Below are 24,614 nucleotides of genomic sequence, written 5' to 3'. Positions count from 1 at the left end.
ATTATCTATTGCTAGTACATTACATTTGCACATACCGTCGTCTTTGCCCCTCCGGTCTGGAAGCTCTAGGCCGGTGTTGCCCAGCGGGGGTAGGCCTAGGTCTGTAGGTAAAGACAGGCCACTGGTGTTGTCCTCTGCCAGCTGGTACATCTGTCTCTGCATGGGCTGCAAGTGCCAGTTTAGCCCAAACAAGTGCATGGCTGCAAGACAAGAGTGCATATCTGGGGTTAGCATCAGCTCCATGCTGTGAAGCACTGTTCAACCACACAATGCTGAAGCTAACAATGAGTGCAATCGAGTGGCACCACTTAGCATAACATCATAATGAGCATAATTATCAGTTTTCATTCTTTTTTAGCCACGTTAGCACGTTTCTCTGTTTAAGCAAGTGTGAATGCTGCAAAATGGCTATGAACTCCTGCAGTTCTGCAACATATTATACATTAGACTGAAAAAAGCATCACTGCAGGTTTGTGGCACACATTCATGATACAGTTGTGAAAAAAAACCTGACTGAACAAAAATGAATAAAGGGCAGGTGATGTTTTAAAATGGTCTAAAACCATTTAGCACTTTTGCACAAAACAGTTCACTTTAGAAACGAACAAGTATATCCATTTATCCATTCACTAATCAGCCATAACTTTAGTACCACCTGCATAAGACTGTGAAGGTCCCATTTGTGCCAACACAACAGATCTGATCATTCGACTCCACAGGACCTCTGAAGGTGTTAGCGGCACATCCTTTAAGTCCTGTAAGTTATGAGGTGGGGTCTTCATAGATCACAGTCTTAGGTGCCACTTTTGGTAGGTACTGACCACTGCATACTGGGAACACCTCACAAGACCTGTCTGATGTTCTGGAGATGATCTGACCAAGTCGCCTAGCCAGTTTGGCTTTTACGCTTGACCATTGTTCCCGCTTTAACACATCACCTTCACAAACTGACCGTTCACTTGCTGCTGAATATATATCCCAACCCACTGTGGATAAAGACGATCAATGTTTTTCACTTCACCTATCAGTGGACATAACATTATAACCAATAAATGTGTATTTTAATATAATATAATAACATTTAATTTTAAATAAATTAATCAATAAATAAAGGTATTAGAGGATACAAACGCAAACAATTTATCTTGTCATCTTTGGTGATTTTTTTCTCTCAGCTTTAGGGAATAATTCTTTTAAATTGAAAGTAACTTTCAAAAACTTTAGTGAAGGTAACAACAAAAGAAGCTGAATGGTTTATCGAGTTTACATGCTGACAGGGCATTGGCAAGAAGCCAAAAGAGCTGTAAACCCGGCTACAACCCCCAACCCTCTGGGGCAAAAGAAGTGTTGTAACTACCAGCAGACAGAAGAGCCAAAGCCCCTGGGGTAGCTCTATTCTTCTCATCCCAATTACCTTACTAATAACCCTCCTCCGCACCCTCCCCGAAGCAGCAGAGACAAGGAAACGATCAAGTCAGCAGGAAGAGTACACAGGCATGGATGAATGTGTGCGCGCAACCAGAAGCCACGCCAATATTTCACAAGGTCAACAAAAGGAGCAACCTTTGGGACGAACAGCAATGGAGCTGGAGACCGAGGAGGAGGGGCCCACCATGATGGATCACCAGAGAGAGAATAGACACAACCAGCTTAGCCGGGCAAAAGCCCATCCCAGAACCCTTTGGTCAGCAACAAAAAAAGAGGAAAAAAACAAGCCAAGAAAAGGCATCAGGCTCTTTTAGTACTGGATTCTGCTTGTGCTTCAAAGCGCTTGGAATAAATAACCGGGCAAGACCACGACGAAGTGTGAAATTTGAAGAAAATTTAGAAGAACAGTTAAGGGCATGTGCTCTTGGCTTGCGTCTGAACTGAGCCAACACATGTCCTTGTGCTGTCTTTTACACTTCTCACATTTCATGATCCTAATTTTCATTCATCAACACACAATTGGCTTCCAGTTACCCAAGCACCTTCCTCTACTACAGCCCCTTGACAACCTGTAGTGACAATTCCGAGGCAAAATTAGTTTTCCGCTCCACTCAATATCAGAGCAAAGGGGGAACGTATTTGTTTTGCTGCACGGCAAATATCTTGTCTTGACAAAGGTGAAAGAGGGAATAAATGAATGATTTATTCTGGTGTCACAGCTTTGGAGGAAAGAAACGGCGGAGATGCTGTAATTCTGAAATACTCAAATCAATCTTGATTTGCGTGTGACAGGATACTCAAACGATTATGTTCTGCCGTTTTTAAGATGAAAGAGCACAAGGAACAAAAAGGCAGCAAAAAGAGTACAAGCCTCTGGCTAAAGGCTTCATGGAAACAATTTGTTTGAAGCGTTCATTTTCAAGATCCAATGCTCGTAATGTGCATACCTGCTCAAACAACAATTTACTATAAAACAAATACATTATTTAACCTGGAAACATGTTTGCAATCTGCTGGAACTGACAAACAGAAAATGAAAGTGACTAGTAATGAACTCCGAGAACACAGAGCCACCTAGCAACATGCAACATAGTAATATAATATAATATAATATAGACATCCATTCATTCATCAGACGTTTTTTCTTTTTATTTCTTTGTTGAATATTGTCTCCTTTTTTTGGTACTAACAATTAACCCACCTGTTACCAAAGCTCCCAACACTAGGGTGGGCAAGGCCTCCGATACATGCAAAGCCAGCCAACGATTCCTTTCAAGCTATCGCACCAGCTAACAGACGACTCTGCCGGCCAACATTGCTTTAAGAGTTGTGAGGGGCCGCTGAAGGCAATGCGGCATGGCTCAGAATTCAAACTCATGACCCCCGGGCCATATTGGCAGCACATTAGACCGCTAAGTCACTCAAAAGCCCCTTCCGGGGTCCAAACCTACCATTGGGAACCTCATTGGGGACAAGGCAGGTGTACAAGGACAAGCCCTGAACAAGCCACAAGCCACTGCAGACAACATAAAGATGTAACAACATTAACAGTGCCTGTAAATGCAGGTAGATTATAGCCGGAGCAGTACACATAGAAGCATCTTTTAGGGGATCTTTAGTACTTCCATTAATGTGCAGAAGGCAGGCAAGCTCTGTTAGTAACACCGTGTCATTAATAATAAACCCAAATGAAAGATGCTTCACTGAGCTGAGACTGATTGGTTGGCAGCATTGTTTACTGAAGGGGAACCTTCCCCCAGTTCCCGTTCACTTCCAAAGGAAAACAAAGAATTTGCGTAAATCGCCTCATCGAGCCCTTACTATGATATCCACTGGCCCTTCTTTAGCTGCTTTAAAATCAATGATCCCTAAGACTGTGCAGAGAGATGTGCTTGCCTTGGCGTCAGCATTAGCCTCAAATTGGCAGTTTAAATGGGCCTAACGCTGAGCTGACAGACTGCAGATCAAACTAGTGGTGATAAATGGAAAAGCACAGCTCCGCTCCCCAGTGCACACTCGTCCATTAATTACAGTCATATTAGATAGCTACACCCCGCTTTAATTCTCCCCATTCACAAGCTGCTAGAAAATCTGGCCCAAAAAATGATGAGGCCTTTGATAGAAGCTGCCATAGAGGCTGGAAGTGCTCCGCTCTGGCTTACTGAATCAATAGCTATTTGAGAAATTGCTCAGTGCATTTTGCTGATTGCATTCCAGCAGATCGCAGCATTCCCGCCGACGAGCGTGGATTTCTGTATTGTGTTTTTTTTTTTTTTTTTTGCAAAAGTAAATATGAGGTGGAAAGGAAAAAGTCAAGACTGTCTTGCGAGACAATATAAATGCAAACGATCGGGTCGCTTCACACAACTGGAGCTGACTACGGCAGAGCAGTCTGAGACAGATGGCAGGATTTGTCAAGCTTGGGTAGTGCATGCCTCCTTTGCTCCCCCCTCTCTTTTTCTATTTCCCGCTCTTTCCTTCTCTTTCTCATTCTCTGTCCCATTGATCTGTGGCTCTCTGTCAACAGGCAAAAAGTTGGGCACACAGTCGCCGCACAAGCCCAGGGTAGGACAGGGGCTGTGTGTCATTCCAAACGTCAGAGTAATCACTCCTCAATAGGGTCCCTTGGTCAGCCTCCCATCTCTCCCTGCACTCTCCGTTAATGGAAAATGACTCACCAGCCCACCCTCAAACCACCCCTTCTCACCATAAGCCATCCACGTTATCATTCCCTTCGGGGCCGGCCCCTGTAATCTGCGCTATGCAGAATGCTTGAGGAGAGTCCAGAAGAAATGGCTTATGAAACGTGTCCTGAACTCCATCACGCTCCAGACTCCTGGCTTTCCCTCCGTTGGCATCCAGACTCTCTGACTGAGGCTTCGAATGAAGGCCAGGTGTGAGAAGACTAAGCTAGCTGAGCTAGGTGGCTTTTTAATGAGGCTCTTCCTGGCATGGAAAAGCTTGGTGTTGTGGAGACACGCGGTGACCTGCTGGAGCTACGCGCTGGCCATCTTCAAGCTACAGTTTGGTGCCTGGGCATTCTGCTTTCTGCTCCCTGTCTTGGCAAAGCATGCAGCAGAGCGGCACGCGCCAATTAGCAAGCTGAACGCCGGAGCAAACTGCTCCTGTAGTCCAGAGAGGGAGCGAGGGCCATTACCACACCGTTCATGCCAGCAATCCTGTATTCCAGCCCTGTGTTCTCTCCCAACAGGGAATCCCAGTACAAAAAAAACACACAGCATCATTTCTCAAGCTCCCTTGAAAAAATACATGTTCTTAATCAAATAAAGCGAGAAGAGTTCATATGAACTATAGATTGCAAAACTATTTTACACATTTTACACTGTTACTTCATTTTATTAGCGTCAACTAGTAGACAAATTAGTTGCAAAAAGAGTCATGAAACTGTACATTCTGATCAAGATACCCAGAAAAAGCCTTGGATTAACAGCTTTCCAGTGAGCACAGAATGACATGAGATGGCCATGGACTTCATATTGGCCCATAAATGAAGACACTAATGACAAAAATACTGATACCAATTATTCAGGCAAGTTATCTAGACGGTCACCAATGCTTTCTTACTTACAACTTTAAGGGTCATTTTCCTGGACAAGGGTTAAGCCTAATCCTGGATTACACAGCATTCTGAATGGAGATTCTCTACTGAAAAGATAAATTTAGTCCAGGACTAGGATTATTCCCTAGGAAACCAACAATTCATGATAAAACCACTTTTTGTAGTCACATTATATGATAAATACATTGGATTCGCCCAAATTGTAAGGTTAAATGGACATCTTAAAAGCCCTTTATTCATATTTTTTAAATGTGCTCTTTAAATGGGCTACCAACAGCAGTAGATGCTAAAAGTAGATGTATTTAAGCAGTCTTACGCTTCTAGTTGACAGGACAGTGGATGTGGGATTTTTAACGAATGAAACACATTCGGTTTTAAGGAAGAATCTTATTTGTTGACTATTTAAGACGCATACATTTGTAGTGTCACGCTGCCTTACGTTTTAGGGCTTCGTTCTTGACCAAAACAGTTTTAGGACAAAGATGGTGAGGATTAGAGTGAGTAGATAACTATAACCTTTACCAACAACCTGAAAGAATAATCGAAACACAAAGCAATGCTGTGAACCAATCGTGGCCTGCAGCTGTAACATCTTGAGGTATTACGACCTTCAACAGAGTGCATGGCCGCCCTGCGGATACAAAGTGCATACAGAAAAAAATCTTCCCAGATGCATTAAATGGTCATCTATAAGTTTCAGCCTTTAAATATGAAAGAAATGAAGAAAGATAAAAGACGCTTCCAGGGCAGGAACGGACAGCCATCGGCCATCCATCAGAAAATGGACAGCATGCACGTTAGCAAGCATATGGCTAATTAATTCCTTTTAGACAGTTGAATGGATGATGTGCTGAATGCAGGCATTTCTCTGTCCTCTCATTAGCTGTCTAATTACTCTGACACCTCTCTCGCAGGGGGGAGAGGCCAGTGCGCAGCGCCTGTGCCATGCTTCTGTGGAGCCTTTTCATATCAGACCAAGACTGCCATGCACACAATGGCGGCTGATATGAAAGAGAAAAGATGCGAGGAAATGTGCAGAGCCCGGAAGGCACTTGTTTGTAGCGTAAGCTGATTGAAAACAAGGAGAAGATAGCGTGGTCAAGGGAAGGGAAGGGATGGCTGCACTCTTTCAAAGATTGCTGGTGGTGAGGTAGTGCTTAGTGGGTAATTAAATCCATTGAGTGGCTTTTGAAAAGATTTTCCCCTCTCATTAATTCATTGATTGCTAATGATAATGAGATTTGTTGGGTGCTGCACTGACACACACACAATTGCATTCACACCCGCACACACACAATACTGGGCGTGACAGTGGCTGAAGCTGAGGTACACACTCTTTCAATTTCTCAAATCTCATGACGTCATTTTTCCTAGTTTGCTGTCTCCCTTGAGTCTGTGATCAATTCTTAGCTTGGGAATTAAAAAGGGTAAAAAAGCATATCCTCAGCAACTCTCCCAGCCACTACATCAAAACTCTCTCTCACTATCCTGCCAAAGCTGAGAGGAATCTGTCAAGAATGAATCATGCCTCAGCACTGCCTTCCTTCTCTTCTTGTGCGGGGATGTGGATGTGTATGTGCGTTGAGCTGACCACTGAAGTGCAATCTCACTCTTTTCTCTGATTAAATGCCCATGTTCCTCGCAGGCTAGCACTGTCTTGTCCAATCCGGTGCAACCATCACAGCTGAGACATACTTTTAAGTCTAAATAAACCCTCAAAAAATGTTAAAATTCCCAACATGGATCTAAATCAGTATTCCAGAATCTTTTATGGTCCCAGAATATAGTTTTCAGATGTACAGTAGAATTCCTCCTCAGCATTTAACCCATGCATAGCAGTGATCACACACATTCCCCCTTACACTAGTAGGTAGGGGCAGCAAGCCCATTGTGTGGTGCAGCCACCTCAGATTCCTGGGGAGCAAATGGGGAGTTAGGTTCCTTGCTGATGGGCATCTCAACCATGAACGCTGAGGGAGGAGAATGCCCAGTTCTTTCACCCCCCCAATCCCCCCCACCCTCACAATCTGTCAGTCCAGGGGATCAAACTAGTAACCTCCCAGTCCCAAACTTGCTTAAAGGCATGGCAGATCTCTGCTTATAGATATGGCTCTAGATCCTCAAGTTGATGCTGTGGAGAACACTTGCTTGGGCTCGGACCCAGATTTCTATTAAGTGTCTTAAGGACAATGCCAGCTGTAAAAAGCTCTATTCAAAAACATGTGAACGGAACAAATGACCTTTCTATGCTTTGCCCACAAATGCAGGCTTTTGCAGACACTGCTATTCAATCTAACTGTAGTGCACACAACCAACTACATTAGGACCCCTTAAAGTCCATATCAATATAGTTGCAGATTGTTTCTTGGCTCTGGCAAGCCCCAAAATCACAGCATTTTAAACCACAAATACACTATTAAACAGAAACTCTATACAGAAAAGGATAATTTCAGTATCTCATTAGGATGAATGGGATTTCTGTCAGTGTGGGTGGAGCACAACTAGGTCAATTACCTTAACCCCTTAACGTAGCAAGGCTTATTACACACTAAGGTGTTTTATTATTTAGTAACTACATGGACTTCTGTACAAACTGGCAGCGCTAATCTTCGGTAGCAGACGTTTGTAATAACACTTTTCATCCCGGCGGGCTATAGGCTGTTTAAGGGGTTAAGACCTCTCTGGTCAGTACTAACAGTAGGCCACTGAAGAGTCAGAGAAGCAACAGGTTTTGATGGAACTGGAGACTGAAAAGAGAAGGCGATAAGCTAGAACTTCATCGGCAACAGCTGAAATGTGAATTTGACTGTGTGGGAGTTCAATCTGAAGGAGGTTTCGGGTCGGGCAGCAAGATGAGGGCCCAGCGTGAGCAGAAATGAACACAGAGGGAAGCTGATGACCTTCAGATGCGGAGGACATAACAACCTTCTTAATGAGAATGCCACCACAGAGAAAATGGCGCACGCCTCGCAACTTCCTAACCCAACGCCCCTCCTCCGCCTCCTTAAACGAACCGTTCCATGTGAACCACAGCACAAAAAAGGACGAGAAAAACACGCTCACACATGCGTGCATATACACACACACACACACACACACACACACAAATACTTGTGAGTCAAAACATCTGTCAGGAGGTTTAATTGGGTTCATTAGACAACACAGCTAGAGTTTCCAATTACAGGCCTCCATAATTAATTGCACTTGAAATTAACTATATTTTCTCATCAGCTTTTAATTAAACGTGGCCCCTTGTTCTTGATTGGAATTTCTCGATTCTCAGGGCGAGCTAAGGTTTCCTACATGTTTACTCGAGGGTGCGTGGGGAGATGGTCTTGATTTTTTGGGTTGAGTAATTACATGCAGTAATTAAGCCCCATCAGCCTGGTGGGCTTCAACGAGCTCCTAGCGAGGTCAAAGCTGTAGTCAGCCTCAGACGCTCAACTTTAAGCACAGTTTTAGTCTAGCAATGCTCATCGAAGCCGTATTTAGCCGCCGCGGAATACGCCTGTCAACGGCGGTGTTAGCAGATAACGACAGATTTTAATTTGGATTTTAGGCTTCAAACCACAGCGGCAAGTCACCCAAAACACATAAATAAATAAATAAATAAATAAATAAATCACAGCCGAAAAGAAATGAATAATAACACTTTGGCATCATTTAGCCAGAGGGGGGAGTGGAAATTATGCTTCTTTTTTTTTATTTTATCATCATTCCGCTATGATGCATATTTATTCTCAGTGATGGAACAGCCGAAGCTATTTATCTCTCTGTTGATGGAAAACTGCTGCGGAAGATATGCTGCCGTCTCCTCGTGGTTGTGCCTTCACACTTGTTTTTCCCCTTTTTTTCAGCTTCACAAAATCTTGTTTCATTTCAGATCCCTTTTCAATGTGACAGTGTGATCATTTATATGCTAAACAGGTACACATGTTGATGCAAACCATATGATGAACTTCTTTATCGGAGAGCGGACGGCGTGCACCTGGTTTGATACCGGTTGGTAAAAACCTGTACTCTCAATGGGTTTGAGACCAAGGTACACACACTCAGCTTTTCATCTGACACTTCTTCTTCCCTCAGAAGAAAGAGTGAGTAAAACATGCACCACTGCATAGCAGCCTTACAATCACACACACACACACACACACACACACACACACACACACACATAGTCTGACATATGATAAGAGAAGGCTAAGGTAAGATCACAAGCATTACCTGTCCAGACAGGATCCACAAGCAGTATATCTGTGTGCTTATCAGCTCTTAGGAAAGCCATTTTCAATTAAAGACAGAACACTTTAAAGGCTGGCAGTGTATTTAAAACATAAGTGAAGATATATCTGCAAAAAAACAAAGACTTTAACAGGAGACTGTCTGCCTGTTGGACAGCCAGCATTAACCCTTAGAAGTCTGGAGTTAGTAAAGTTTTAGCATCAGAGTTTTCCTCTTTCTTTTGATGTCAGAACATACGAAAGCTCATTCTCACCATGAAAGTGAGAACAAAATAGCCTATTTTCTATGTTTTGCGCACTGTGACTTATTTTGACAGACTATCCTAAATAATTGCTTTTACTTGATCTATTATTTTGACACAGTGCGCCAAACAATTATTCTGGCATAGAAAGTCATTATTTTGAAATAGTAAGGGAAAATATCAAGAAAATAAGCATTTGTTTCAATAGAAAAAGTCAATATTTTGAGATTTAAGAAAATAAGTAATTATTTTAACATAGTAACTCTTTTTTTAATCAATAGAATTATTGGGACACCTGCTCGTTCATTCAGTGTCAGCAATAAGTGTAACTTAAAGTAGTTGAATGCATTCATCAGAAGGGGGTGTCCTCAAACATTTGGACATAAAGTGTACTAAGTCAGACTTCTATGGGTTAATGCAATGACACACCTTTCTGAGCTCCTGGAATAACTGCTCTGGTGGTGCTAATATGATGAGGTGAGGACTCACCGATAAAGTAGGCCAGCAGGAACACCAGGGTGACGGAGATGAGGATGGCACTGAGGGCGGCACATTTCCAGTTGCAGTGCTTGTAGGGCTTCTTCAGGCTAAAGGCGGGCCGGGAGAAGGTGGTGCGGGGCAGCGGCCGCGGCGGGGGCGAGTACACCGTGCTGGAGGTCAGGGGGTAACCAGGCGACGTTGTGCAGTACAGCGGCGACGTCCCACCGGGCTTGAACAGAAAATGTCTGCGAAAGCGCAATGAAACCGTATTGCCAAAGCACAACACAAACAGGCAGAAAGTGCACTGTGCTGAGATTAAATGCTTTCCCCTCCGCGTTAAACAGTGCTTGTAGAACGAGAAGGGCTCAAGCCCCTTGCACCAGGTCAGCAAAGCTGTCGCTAAGCATTTTCCAGCAGCCGTTGCCATAGCCACCTCTGAGCCCCTGGTGATGGGGTTCAGGGTGGGGGGCAGGGTAAAAACATTGCTGCCACCAGGGTTTGTTCTATTGAAATTGTGAATCGATACAGAATTTAATTTACAGCACGAATGACCACAGCGGATCCTTGTTAATATGGGCCCATGCGGTGACTTCTAATTCACCTCGAGAGGGTGTGTGTGTCAGGAGTGCCAAGAGGCTGTTGGATATATATATATATACATGTATCTATATGGTAGGATGAGTCTTGGAAGGGCAGCTAATTTGCCCTTGAAGAACAAGACATGCTCTTTTTAAGGATGTGGAAGCTGCAGGATGTACCTCCAGGTTCTATAGAGACTGCTTTGCTGACCATATAATAAGAGACACTGTGGGACGTGATATATGTGGATGTGTAAGTGCAAGTGTAGGCAACCTGATGGTACCGTACATAGTAAAGACCAGCCTAATGTGCTAAAAATCAATTGTAATTTTACTTGCTAACACTGATTGTGGTTAGTTCTGATGAAGATGCAGGGCTGTGCAAAATGTGACTCGGCTGACACCATTCGTGTTCTGCCCACAAAAACAAGTTGTTTTTTTTGTAAGGATGGATAAGTTACATATTATTCCAGGTAACTTTCCAGGAGCTTCCAGCTTCCAAGATATTATGCTAGTGAGCTGGATGTTGTAGCTAACTGAATGGGACCTCTGTCAAGCTTGTCCAACCTGGCAACCATTGCTACAGTGAAACACAATTGTGGGTGGAGCACTGATAGGTGCAATTCAACAGAGACATGCAGCACATCTTTAGACTGAAACTGAAGGTGTAAACTTCAGTTTCACATTTACACATAAACTAATGGAATGGAGAAAAAAACAACACCACTTGCAGAAAGGTTCCACTACCGCAGCATGGCAAAGCAGATCCTACTAGTCATGGCGGCCGCAATCAAGAGCATGCAACATACCCGTCAGTGTAAGCATCATCGCGGCGGGCTGCGGCCAGTATGTCCATCTCTATAAGGTTGTCCTGTAAAGTCTCTAGGAATGTCTGCTTTGCTATGTTTCTACACACAGGTGGAGAGATGGATAGATGGAGCGAGAGTGAGAGACAGGCATGCAAGAAGGAAACACAGACATGATCACCCGGCGACTTTACAGGCGGACAAAACTGAGTGGACAAACTAACAGGCATAGAAAAACAAAAATCAGGGTCCTTATGGAACTAAACTGGGGATTCGGCATCCCTGTGAAAAGCCTTTCCCCTTTTTTCTCTACCCAAAAAACCACAGTGGCCACCCAGCCTCCCCAACCCCGGGCATGTACCTTGTATTGTATGACCCTTGCCCTTCTCTGCAAGAGTCCTGCTCCTCTCTGATAAACATTAGAGTATTCTGGCTCCTTGTGGTCATGGTTAGAAGAGAACAAGGCGTCACATTACCATCCAACCCTTACACACTAGCTATGGTTAGCACAGTACATTTTTCATTAAAAATAAATAATTAAATAAATAAATAAACAAACAACAACCGAATAAATAAATAAATAAATAAATAAATCACACATTATGCTGACAAAATCCCCAATAGGCCAAACGTTGTCCTATTTTGAGATTGTGTTTTTGAAATAATAAATAGTCTCATAAAGCAGAGGGTTATTAACATTCAGGAGAAAAACTCCCTCTCTAGACAACCGGTGTGTGTGTGTGTGCTCTCTCTCACTGAGGCACATGCATTCTATCTGGCGGAGCTCCGCGCCCCATGAGACTGCTGTTCCATAAGGGAAGGCTGAGATAATGCAATGGAGAAATGAACCATCGGCATGCAAAAGGACAGGCTCCGCACCTTCCATTCGACAAGAGAAAAGACTTGTTTTCCTCCCTTTCGCCCTTCGTTCCAGGCTACTAGCTCGCTTCTCATTGTCTCTCCCTTGGCTTGCATTCATTCGGTCATTTGTTTGGGCGGTGGGAGACGAATTCAACTTTTAATGAAGAGGAGGCAGGCCAGGAAGAGCTTCGGCCCAAACCCGGGGGAAGGAAGGGAAGGAAGGGAACGGAGCAAGCAAAAAAAGCAGCAAAAGGCGAGGACCGGGCTAAGCCGCAGCATTCTGAAAAGTATGTGTGCGTCCCCTTCCAACCTATTCAACTGAAGCTAGCAGAGGGGGACCATTATAAGGCCATTAACTAAAGCCCCAACAACCGGCCACGTTTCCAAGCCCTTGTGGACTTTTCCTAATGGTTCCAATTTCTGTCTGAGGACTTCAGATAATTGATAGCTCTTTCTCAGATAGAACAGAGAGGGGAGGGGTTGATATTGCCGATTTATTCGCTTTCCGACACTTCCTCTTCTCCCGCATGCTGGCTGTCGTGACCATCTGTTCGCCTCTCTTCTGGGAATACCTGGTCCAGATTAAACTTTGGGAAAATCCGTAGCGCCTAATCAGTCATTATGTCGCTAAGTGTCCCTCCACAAACTGAAATTAACAGTCATTTTCCTGTTGAGTGGACCGCCACACAGCAGCGATCACATCAAAAACGGAGTGAAATAATGCAAAAAAAGCCGAATTAGCTCAGTGTGCAGGTGCTCGTGAGCATGATTTCTCAGACTTACTCAGACAGATACATCCATCAGCCATAACATTAAAACCACCTGCCAGAAACTGCGTAGGCCACCCTTGTGCCTCCAAAACTGCTCAGACCCTTTGAGGCATTGACTCCACAAGACCTCTAAAGGCGTCGTGTGGTACCTGGCAACAAGTTGGCGTCGTGTGGTACCCGGCAAAAAAGTTGGCGTTGTGTGGTACCTGGCAACAAGTTGTGAATGGATTGCATCAATGAGCTTTGGGAACCCATGACCCTGTTGCTGGTTCACAGATTGTGTGGACCAGATTTGGTAGGTACTGACCACTGCAGACCAGGAACACCCCACAAGACCGGCCTGATGTTTTGAACAAGCTTTGACCTCGTCGTCTAGCCATCACAATTTGCCCCATGTTAAAATGGCTCAGATTCTTATGCCCATCTTTCCTGCTTCCAGGACTGTTCTCTTGCTGCCTTATATATACATCCCATAGTGTCCCTTGACAGGTGCCACAAGATGATCAATGATATTCATTTCACCTGTCAGTGGTTGTAATTTCATGGCTGATTGTTGTATAGTAACAGAGACAGATCAGTGAAAAGTTCTAATATGATTTTGCGACCCTACACATTTAAAGAGGATTAAAATTATAATAACTGATTCTATTAGATTTTTGTGAACTTGTAACCTTGTGAACTTTTGTAGGAACCCTGAACTCATTCAGACCACTAACTGCTGACTCTTGGAGTGACATGGCAACAATCAAGACAATGGTTTGGTTGTGTCACATCAATTAGTAAACCCTGACTTCATAGAAATACAAAGGTCCGGACCTTCTTTCATAAAACTATGATACAATTATGACAGGTATTATGCATACTTTTCTTACAATTAAAGACAGCTAGTAGAAACATCATTAGCATGATTTCATGTGGCCTCCAGTAACATCCACTCATTATTAGCAACACCGGCTCTTGTCAGCTGAAGCCTTCCTCTAAGCAAGTTTCGTTTTTCAAGGTTCCTTTTTAATGTGGAGCTAAAATGAATAGTAGATGGGGCTTCTGGGAAGCGTTGGGTTCACTAGCGCGAGAGAGAGGGTAATCTGAACATCAGTATGTATCAGTTCTCTTCATGCCCCGTCTGACAGCCCTGATCTCCCTTCCACCATGCATGAGGAGCGGCCAGAACAACGCAAACAGACATCTGCTCGCAAGGCGCTTGACTGATCTCCTTCATATAAGAGCCTCTCAAAGAGGCAAGCTTGAGAACAGGCTGATGGGAGGTAAATAAGGACCTGGGGCTAGAACAGGGGAAAGATAAGGATATCCCACAGCTGCCTGAGTGCAATTACCAATAGATTCTGATTATTTGTGTGTATATATATATATATATATATATATATGGCGGTTTTGTATTACTGTCAAGCTGTGTAACTCGTTTTGAGGCGAGGGAAGGAAAACAATGCTTTTCTCTTGTTTCACAGAAATGGTTTGAAAGCATGGTGGTCCTTAGACAGCCCTTTGTGCAGATGCTTACTGAAAGGCATTCTGCAGTAGCAATAGTCAGTGCAGTAGCACTAGGGGTATAAAGTTGATTTGAAGATACAGTATGGATGCACAAGGAAACAAAGCTTCATGTCAATATAATCTTATTTTCCAAGATATTACACAAAGCATTCTTATTGCAGGCTAAAGGCTAATGAATGCTGGAGCCTAAAAACTCAATATCAACAAACGTGCTGTGCAAATAAAACACCTAAATATTAGAATCCAAGCATATCACTGCGGTCACACAGAACCCTCGTATATACAAAGTTGCTGATTTTGCAGGAGAAGGAAAAAACCCTTCTCTTTCAATGGAAGATTATATTTCAAGTCATTTTGGAGCATTTCTATTGGTCCATTCATCATGATATCCATTTTAACACAATGACAAAGTCGCCTGACTCCCATTATGTCAAAAAAAAGAACAGCAAAAATGGAGATACAAGGTGTTTTGCAGGACAGCAACAACATATATATGTATACACACAATATATAAACGAATTAACCAGAATAGAGCAGAAAATGGTCCTGTTTGACTTGTGAATCCATACATCAGCACCATATTACTGATGCTCCCCTATGCCACACTGTGTCAACTCCGGGCAGTATATCAATCAAAGCATAATGCATCACATCAGGCTATACAGAGCTATAAAACACTGAACGAAATGCTAAGAATAAAAGCACTGGTCAAGCATCTAATTATTTATATACACCACTATTCAAAAGTGTGGAAGAACCATTCGGAAGATGTATACAACTAATCTGGTTGCAGATTAGCACATAAAATAAAATCATTAATATGTGAGTTCTGTGCAGCTCCACAACTTTCAAATAGTCTGTAGAAACTAGGGAAATCATCCAGAATGATGAACAGAGCTGTAGATGATTCTAAAAGTACTGAGACAGTCCACAAATGTTGATCAAACTTAGACAGATAACTACATTAATGACCAGCTAACAGATTCTAGTTGTTCCTAGAATAGTTACAATACTACTGAAGTATTTAGTGTCTAGTTTAAACAATATTACATATTCATGCAAAAAAATGGAAATGCATATCTTAATATATTACTATGATTATTCCAAACCTTTGAATGGCAGTGTATTCATATTCAGTTTGATACAAATACAAAACCTAATAAAGGATCAAGAGGAGATGCTGGACCAAGGCCTACTATATAGTTCAAAGCATGGCACAGATTGCCTCATGCAGGCTGATTATCAATTACAAAGCTCTTTCATGACATGGCTTCGTTGTATTCTATCATTAGTTATCCGTAATCAGTGAAAAACCTTATCTCTACCTGGTCTCCAGGGGGATATTGCTGTTGAGGAGCCAGTTGTCTTGGGCGCTGGCCGAGTCCTGGGCGCTGGAGGGCCCGTCTGGAGCGGCTGTGCTGTCGGTGGGCGCAGGGCTAGCGTTGCTGCGCGGAGTGTAGTTACTTCGACTTAGAGAGCCCATGGAGGCCGCATGGTGTTGACTGGGGGAGTGCGAGTGGGACAGTGGGAGAGGAGGCGTCCGCAGCCGCGAATGGTTCTGGAAGGTACCGTCTGAGGACGAGCAAAAGACAGGTTACATTAACATACAATAAAATCTCACCCCTTCATAACAACCCAAAGCAATATAAGGGCAAACCTTATTAAACATTATTATTTTTGTCAGGGGAGCTTATATTCAACAACACACACAAGCGCGCTCACAAATAAATGCTAACGTTTTCACTTTCGTGTTTCGAAAACTCCTCTATGCTACTGTGTGGAGGTTTTTTGCAAAAGTTGCAAAAGAAAAATGACCTTCCTCCTATTTGTACAATAGAAAGCTCCTGTTCTTTGTCACGAGCTCCATGCTTGCTGTTGCAGCACATACACAAACCTATATACACACACACACACAAGCACACACATCCTTTCTGGCAGTGGGAACCTGGCGTACAGCTTTAGCTACCTGCGCTGCTGACAATCTATCATTATCAAGTAGGCTGAATTACCAGTGTCAACCTGTTTGAAATTCGTTTCCATTATGAAGTGCTGTTCAGGTTGGACTCGGCCAGCGGGTGGCTCCTCAGAGCTTGCAACATTTGCCTTCGCCTCCCGCTGTCACTTCATGTCATGGGATCTGAGGGCTATCAGACATTAAATAGCGTAGATCAGACTGAAGCCGGCAGTTCTGTGCTGCATCTGATACTCCAGGCTCAAGCAGAGATAAAAAGCAGGGTGTCCTTGTGCACTCCACAGCTATTCCCTTCCATATCTACTGAGCCATTACACAATGAGCTCCTACCTTTGTTTACGGGTTATTGTGAAGATTAATGAAAATAAATGGATGTAGCTGAATAACAACAAGTCTTGCACAGCCTCTCAAAGATTAAGGCGCTAATGTTAGATCATAGCTAACAGACTAGTCACAGTCTAACATCCTAGTCACTACAGATCAATACGATACAATGCAATGCAATTCATTGTATTGCTGCAACCCTACTAAATGACTCTGTTTCTTATCACGCAAATTGTCAACTAATTGCAAATTGTTTGAGGGGTGTAAAGCCCTGGCCTCAGAGCAGTGGTTACTAAAGACCTTGGTCTACTAGCTCTCGAGGGTTGTGCAAAATCAAACCAACCATCGCAAGCTTTCAAGCTTGCATAGCCTCTGCGATTTAATTTTGGTTGTCGCGTTTTAGTGCTCCAGTACTGTAGGTGGCGCTATGGTATTTTTTGGCCATTTCCATAAATACTGGAAGAGGACTGCACACTATAAACTACTGCCTCTTTATCACCACGGTGTCTGCGGTTGTTCATTTTCTTCTGCAAAGCCAGGTGTCCACAAGATGTTTCTTAAGGCCTTTCCTAGAGGTCTACCTTCCTGAAGGTTGCTCATCTAACCCAAATCTGACAGAACTTCCAGAGCCAATAATTAGATGGATCAGATGGGGTCAATTATAGCTAAAGTATGCAGGAAGGTAGAAAAGTTCTAGGAAGCACAGATATTCAGAAGCAAAGTCAGTAACCACTGTCCTAGAGAAGGACAGAAGGAATGGAAGCTCCTTTTTATTGTTTTTTTTCTTTACGGGATTTCCCCTCTGCATGAGTAAGCCCTGAGTTTGACTCCCAGTAGTGCCATTACAAGGGAAACTATCTATGACCGAAAAGTGGAAAGTGTTGCCAAAGGCAGGCTGATGCTTTGTGCAGCCGTAGCAAAGTTGATCCAATTGATTTCTGAGCAACTCGCTGGGCATTTTTCTGCTAAATGGTGCATTGCAGAAGTGTGAAAGTCTTCGAGATATAACTAGTACTCCTCTTTGTGCTGCAGCCGATGCTCTGGCTTAAGGCTAAGCCTTTTTCCAAAGGTTACAACCCACCGCATACACCATAAACGTTACAATCAGCACCGCCATTGGATGAACTAACAAACAGCATTCAGTTCTTCCAGTTTGAACAACACAAAGCAATAAACACTGTAGATGTCAAATGCAATTTTACAAATAGAGTGTGTTTTCTCTTGGTGCTACGCCGGGTAAAGAGGGAGAAGGGGAATATTAATTCTTCCCCTTCGGATAGGCGCAAGTCCACACTTTACACTGAAAGCTGAGCGTATTTTTTGTCAAGAGTCATTATGGGATGTGCCACTGATAGGAACCCAGTTACTTTTTTATTCCCTTTCATTTCAGGCACGGGGCCTGGATTGTTTGTCAGGGAGCGATGACAGATGGATCCATACACAGTCACGTTCTCACAATCCTACACTGCCGATTACTCAGAGCCTGATACCTCTCTGAGTTGAGCTGGCGACGACCCTGATGAGACCAGGATCAAGACAGAATGAAATCTATGGGCTGCACCAGAAGGCTGGACCATTTCCTTCGCGCTTAAGGTGCGAGTGACACAGCCACCAGTCTAGGAAATGAGAATCTCCACTGATATGCTGCGAAGTCTGCGAATTTGGCATTTTGTCATTTTGTCAGTGATTAAATCAACACATACGCTAGGTTACTGTAAGGGTAGTGAGTTTTTAGGAATATATGAGTTTGTCACGTCAAAATCTCTAATCAACATTTTAGCACCACACATTTTGGCCTTTAAATGAGACGTTTTCCATATGCTTCGGCTTGGCGATCCATCAAGCCATTATTATTATTTATTTTATTAAAGGAGTTTGATATAGTGTGTAATCATTATTTCAAATTCATTCACTCCCCAGTATTGAAATCAAGCTTTTAAAAACCCATTTGTAATTAACTGTTGGTTTTATGAGGTCACAACAGTGAACACATTTCCATACTAGTCAGCTGACAGACAGCTAGCCCACCCATTCACACTGAGGCTATAAGAAATGGAGCAGGACAGCCAATCAGTCTTAAAAGCACCAAATACCAAATACAGCCTGTTTCCCTCCAGTTTCAACATTTTGTTTGTACACTGAAATAAACCCAAATCATACAACAGAAAGTAAATGGTTCCACTCTGCATTACCGGCTGTGCTTTCAGACCATGTCTGCCCTTCCACCAAGACTCAGCAAATGAGAATAGCTGATGCAGCGTCCAAGGATGGGAGCTTTATTTTTATTGAAAAGCACAAAAAGGTAAGGCACACTGGAGTCCTTGAGACAATGAGCATTGCAACAACAGAAGCAATGATTCAGCAGAAATGAATAACCCTCGGTCCAAAAGCACCTAAAACCATGGAGTAGGCCCCAATCAATCTTCTCTGCACAGCGTCTAGAAGGCTGGAGAGAGGAGTACTCTGCCAGCACAGAGAGGAAGAGTCCTTTCTGAACTCCAAAATAGGCTCCATATTTCCTCCAGTTGCCTCTGTTTGCTAAAAATCCATTCCCTTTAGGAATAGAGGTGGGGAAAAATTCTCTTGAGATGTAATGCAATCTCCATCTAATTATCCAAGTTGACATTTTGTAAGATATCAAATTGTTTCATAATTATGGAACAGAAAATGTGTCAAAAGAGACAGGTGACCCAGAGGAAAAAAGAAGAGTACAGCATTTTCATAACATTTAATAACTTAAATAGAAAACAGCTTTAAAAGATTAATGAGAAAGTGTAGGGGAGGCTGGAGTTTGTTCACCTCCCAGGGTACATTCCTGATTCCTCTCCTATCACTCCTATCACTGAAAAAAAATAAATCAGAGAGACTCCTCTCCCTGCTCAATATTTGCAGGCGTCAAAGACCCATTAAAGTTGTCTGAAGTCAATCTCCAAGGAAAATCGGGTTGCTTCAATAGGCAGTGTTAGTTAACCATTGGCTGATACCAACCCATCAAAACCGGTGCAGAATTGATTTGTGGATATGAATAATTGATGAGCACTGAGGTCAAGCTTTCAAACGTATCTTCTTTGATTATCCAAGTTGATAAGACTTTGATGGGAGAGAAGAGCAACATCAAATTTGCAATTTCTGCACTAGTCATACTAGTAAATCACGGACGCATCTGATACTTCTTTGCCGCTGGTAACGGTAACCGTGAAAAAGGACCAACAAACAGGACTACGAACTACACTCTGCTGCAATGTACTGAGTATCAACTCAAAGCTAAAAGATAACAACTTACACCCATGATGGTCACACCTGACAAGAAAAAGTGACATGACATGCCCTGGCCACCAGATCAAACTGCTGAGCTGGGAGAGATTGATACAGAATTAATCAAAAGACCATCACCAGCCAGACAGATCATTAAAAGCCATCTTCTTCTGCAGCCCCCGCAGCTAAGAACAGGAGCAAGAACAACCAACTCAACGGTCGGCTGTTTTAAAGCCCAAATCGCAAGGTTGATGGAGGTGGCTCTGTTGTATTCGTCTAAATACCTAAAAAATCTTGTTTGTGTGCATATAGTCTAGAATTATCATGAATTCAGTGTTGCATAACATCAGAGGTATACATACACTGTAATAAAAATTAATAATTAAAGAAGCAAGTATCCAAGTCCAACGGCCCTTCAAAGTTTACTCAACTTGTTTACTGATAGAGTGACATTGACCCAACTAATAAGAACTAGCAGTATTTTATACCTCTGTTCGAGGCCCCTGGCCAAATTCTCTCAGTGGTGTCTTACCAGTGTCATTTTAACTGAAAGCATTAGTCTCTTTGAGTGAGGAGTTGTGGGAATATTATAATAAATGGTATCAGTGTCAGCCTAATATATTCATTTTTATTTATATATTCATTCATAAAAACAGAGTGGTCTGTAGGTTTCCGTAGGGGTTTTCCTGGCCATGTCACATTATTATATACTTGCATCACATGCACAGCCTCTAAATAAACATCTAGCTCCTGAAAAAACACAGTGCCGCTAATAGTGCTAATGCAAACAGAATGTCTACTGCTGGAGCTACTGCGAGCATGGAGATATCAGAACGGCAAACTCAGTCTCCATCTGCTCATTCTCCCACTGTCAAACCAGATTCATCCAGTCTGAAAGGAGACCCCAATGCACCTTTCAAAAGTACTCCTCCACATGTTAGCTGCAATGACACATTTTCACCAGAGAGGTCTCTAAATGCCCAAGAGTTACAGACTGTTGCTTTAACTGGCAAAGCGTTCAACTCAAAATAAGCCATAGCTAGCTTGCTAGGGCCAGACTGGTATTACTCTAGGTTAAGTCTGCTCTAGCTAACAACCATCTAACTAATATCAGCCACATATTCAAAACATTAAAGTGTGTCTTTACAGGTCTTCTAACACAAGCTTTGTCTAGCTCACTAGTTAGCAAGCTGTTCAGCTGGAAATATTAGCTCTATCTGTATTTGGCTAGCTGACACAATCAAATTAATATAGCTATTTTCACAAGTTGGCCAAGACAGGCAGATTTAGCTGTTTCCAGTTGCTCAGCTCTCCTCGTTACTTTTACAATAGAGTAAATAGATAGATCATAGATCTTGAGATTCCATGTTTAATTCCCAAAGTAATCACGTAGCAATCAGTTCTATGCAATATAGAAATATTTTGACATCTATACTCAAAAGTATTCCTCAATTGTACTTGTTACAGAAAATGTACCTTTTAACATTTATTAGAGTGATTAGAAACTGCACATTTGTGGCTAATGCCAAGACTTGGTACTGGACGCCAGCCTTCAAGAAATGCATCCTCAAGCCCAAAAAACTGGGGAATTCTGGCTTCACCACCAGCGTTCCCAGGTCAACTCACTAATAACGGTATTGTTCCTTTCCATTAGGAGAAAGAGAGAAGGACGGACATGAGGGAATACACACTGCCTTCACGAGGCTCATTTGAAGGCTAACATGCCCAGGCAACAGAGCATAGTATCTGTGGCACTCTCACCAATTTGCAACATCAACACATGCGGACAACAAAGGGCTTCACTGGTGCATTAGAGGAAGCAGTGAGAGACAGGTATCTATCTGGACATATACGATGTGGGACTCTGAGAATACGTTAAGAGTTTGCAACAAAGGAACACACTTGGAAAAACCTAAATTTGCTATGGAATTTGCCCTATACTGCGTTTTTCTTTTTTTCTTCATTTAAGCCTTTACCACACAAAGACTGTATGTTTAAAAAATCTTCACTTCTCTATTAATATGCATATCATAGTTCATGCCTCCCCAAAGGTCCTGAAGATATATTTGATGCTGGAATGCACAGATGGCTTTGATTAGCTCTTTTGTTATCTCCATGGTAACCTCAAAAAGGATTGTCTAAATAAAGCGGAGATGCATTGGCGCTCCAAGTACATTCACCAAAGGTGACAATGCATTAGAGCAACAGCTGTCGGAATGCGATCAGAATTACGGACTGCTGCTCCGGCGCTGCTGCTTATGTTGCTTAGCTGCACCGTGCTGTCGAACAGCCCTGATCCCACAAGGGAAATCTCAGGTAAAGGCTGCTGCAGATGGAAAGGCAATGGGATAAAAAAATAGTAAGAAAATACATTTTCCAAATCCACATGGACCTCAGATGCCGCCACCAGTGATGCCATGCGCTGCTCATTAACGCACTATTTCTCCTTCCATATTTTAATCTCCCATGGAAACCCATTCCAGAGTGGCCTCTTTAAACCCCATTTGCTCCCTTCACGCTGGCAGGTGGGAGGGGGGTCTGTGATTAAGCAAGTTCCAACGAAGTTCCTTGCCTCATCTAAATGCAGCCGCGCAGGACGACCTGGCGGCTTCGCTTCCAACCATCTATTCCTACCCAGTCAGCTGCAAAGGCATGCTTTCTAGCCTTTTACAGAGGAGAACTATAGTCAATTAGCAGCCCACTGTGGCCAAACCCCATGCTACTCAGTGGTAAAAGATGCTAAGGCGAGAGTCGCAGGGGTGCTCTGTGCTCGAGAACAGCAGCTCAGCGGGGTGTCTCTGGACCCCAATAGCCGTCTCTCCAGGAAGAGGCCCATGAGAGAAAGCTTAGGGGCCATGGTGCAACACATGCTCAATAAAAGGAGCTCAAGCTTCAGTGAGCGTGCCTCATTGCCCTAATGGAGGTTAGCGGGCACTGAGAGAAAAGTTTTTTTTCTCTCTCTCTCTCTTTCTCTTTATTTCTCTGGCCTAGACTCCAACAGCCAAAGGCATGTGCTCAGGACTTCTCCAAGAGAGACTGTGGATGAGCGAAATGCAAAACGAAGCCGCGAGCACTTTGTTCTGAAAAAAATAAATAAAATAACAACAAACAAATTCTGTTTTTTTTGCTCCAGCTTCACACTGGCAGAGAGTTAAATCACCTCAGTCAGCCAGATGAATGCAGGAAGGTGCCACTGAACCAGGCGTCAAACAGGCTGCTGTGGTGAAAGTGCTCTGTTTCTATGGTACCGCAATCAGACTGAACTACTCACTGCAGTCAGTGCTGGGGAGATTGCTGCTTATACTGATTATAAGCCTGCATATGTAATCGGTAAGATAACTACTTATTTAATCAGATCAGCTGCTAACTGCTTCATTTTTTGGTTTCACAAACAGTTCATTAGATCCAAGAAATTCCAACCACTGCAAGACAGAGGCCCAGTATTCCCTCTCCTTCCTTTTTCCCCCCATAACATCTCACAAGCAACTACTGCTGGTAGTCATATGCAGTTCAGGTATAAGCACACTGAGTAAATTCAGATTTAACAGACTGATTTGAATGCAATTGAATGCAATACCTAAACAGTACTCTGATTCCACTTATTCAAAAGGTACCATACTCTGATTACTACTACTTGATTTTTGTAATCAGATCACATAATCCAGGTGACATGGAGCCCATTTCTATCCAACACTTAAAAAAATGGGATGCTGAATATTCTGATGGCGAAGTGCCTCATTTTCAGCACCAGTTAACTTCGAAACTCTGGCCTTCTTTAATATCCAGACTTTTGGATTATCTTCCCCTTGTCCTCATGTGTAATTTTCCCTCAGTTGCCTGAGAGGCATACCAAATTCCTCTGAAAACACGCTCAGCATTCAGCAGCGCAGGCCGAAACCCTGAGCTAAGCCTTTTTGGCCTACATCTCAGCACTGGATCGCATTTCCATAACTACATAATAGTGCAGATTTCTAACGACACACACAAAATCATATCAATGCCAGCAACACAGATCTGGCTCCAACCCCTCTCATCATTTTTCTGTCTTTTTTTTTTTGGTACATTAGATGTGAGATTGTGAGCTTTGCACATGTTTCCATCCACCCTCTCTCTCTTTTTCTGTGGCACTTTTTTGTCACTTCAAAATTGCTAAGTTGAAGATTAAGCTACGGCGGAGAACTCTGTCACAACACAGTCAAATGTGCTCTAATGCACTCGTCTCATTTCCTGACATGGTGAGAACAGGAAGGGAGGAAAGGGGGGACAGTGGGCTGGCAAGACTTGACAGATAATTTCAGGCTATGTACAAGAGTTTGGGAGGGCCTCATAAAATAAATAATAGCACAAAAAAAAAAGAAAATGTGGAAAGATAACACAAAATCCATCACATACCTTTCAGCAAATCCATTTAATTCTAACTAATCACAGGAAGTACATCACAAGTGGAAAGAAATATGGCCCAAAAAAAATCATAGATCTTCTGTGTTAATTGGGCTAATTAACTCGCAGCATGTTATCCACAGTAATGATTTATGCCGGCCATGCAAATTCAGCATGAACGTAAAGAC

At 42.9% G+C, this 24,614-nt stretch overlaps 1 protein-coding gene across 11 annotated transcripts in view; it reads right to left on the bottom strand.

Annotated features, from left to right (window-relative positions):
- tenm4 (teneurin transmembrane protein 4) overlaps nucleotides 1-24,614 on the bottom strand; it is a 239,132-nt gene that overhangs the window by 115,029 nt on the left and 99,489 nt on the right. For 5 of the 11 annotated variants that reach the window (XM_072691808.1, XM_072691809.1, XM_072691810.1 and 2 more), the window contains 5 exons: nucleotides 15,821-16,067; nucleotides 11,717-11,791; nucleotides 11,359-11,457; nucleotides 9,981-10,216; nucleotides 36-200 (listed from right to left, as the gene is read on the bottom strand). In XM_072691808.1, the coding sequence (XP_072547909.1) occupies nucleotides 36-200; nucleotides 9,981-10,216; nucleotides 11,359-11,457; nucleotides 11,717-11,791; nucleotides 15,821-16,067 (822 nt within the window). The remainder of the gene's footprint in view (nucleotides 1-35; nucleotides 201-9,980; nucleotides 10,217-11,358; nucleotides 11,458-11,716; nucleotides 11,792-15,820; nucleotides 16,068-24,614) is intronic. The other 6 variants (XM_072691816.1, XM_072691819.1, XM_072691818.1 and 3 more) reach the window with 3 other exon arrangements.

The sequence above is a fragment of the Salminus brasiliensis genome, chromosome 11, assembly GCF_030463535.1.
Source record: "Salminus brasiliensis chromosome 11, fSalBra1.hap2, whole genome shotgun sequence".
In the NCBI taxonomy this organism is placed as follows: domain Eukaryota; kingdom Metazoa; phylum Chordata; class Actinopteri; order Characiformes; family Bryconidae; genus Salminus; species Salminus brasiliensis.
This window is presented reverse-complemented; position numbering and strand designations above follow the sequence as displayed.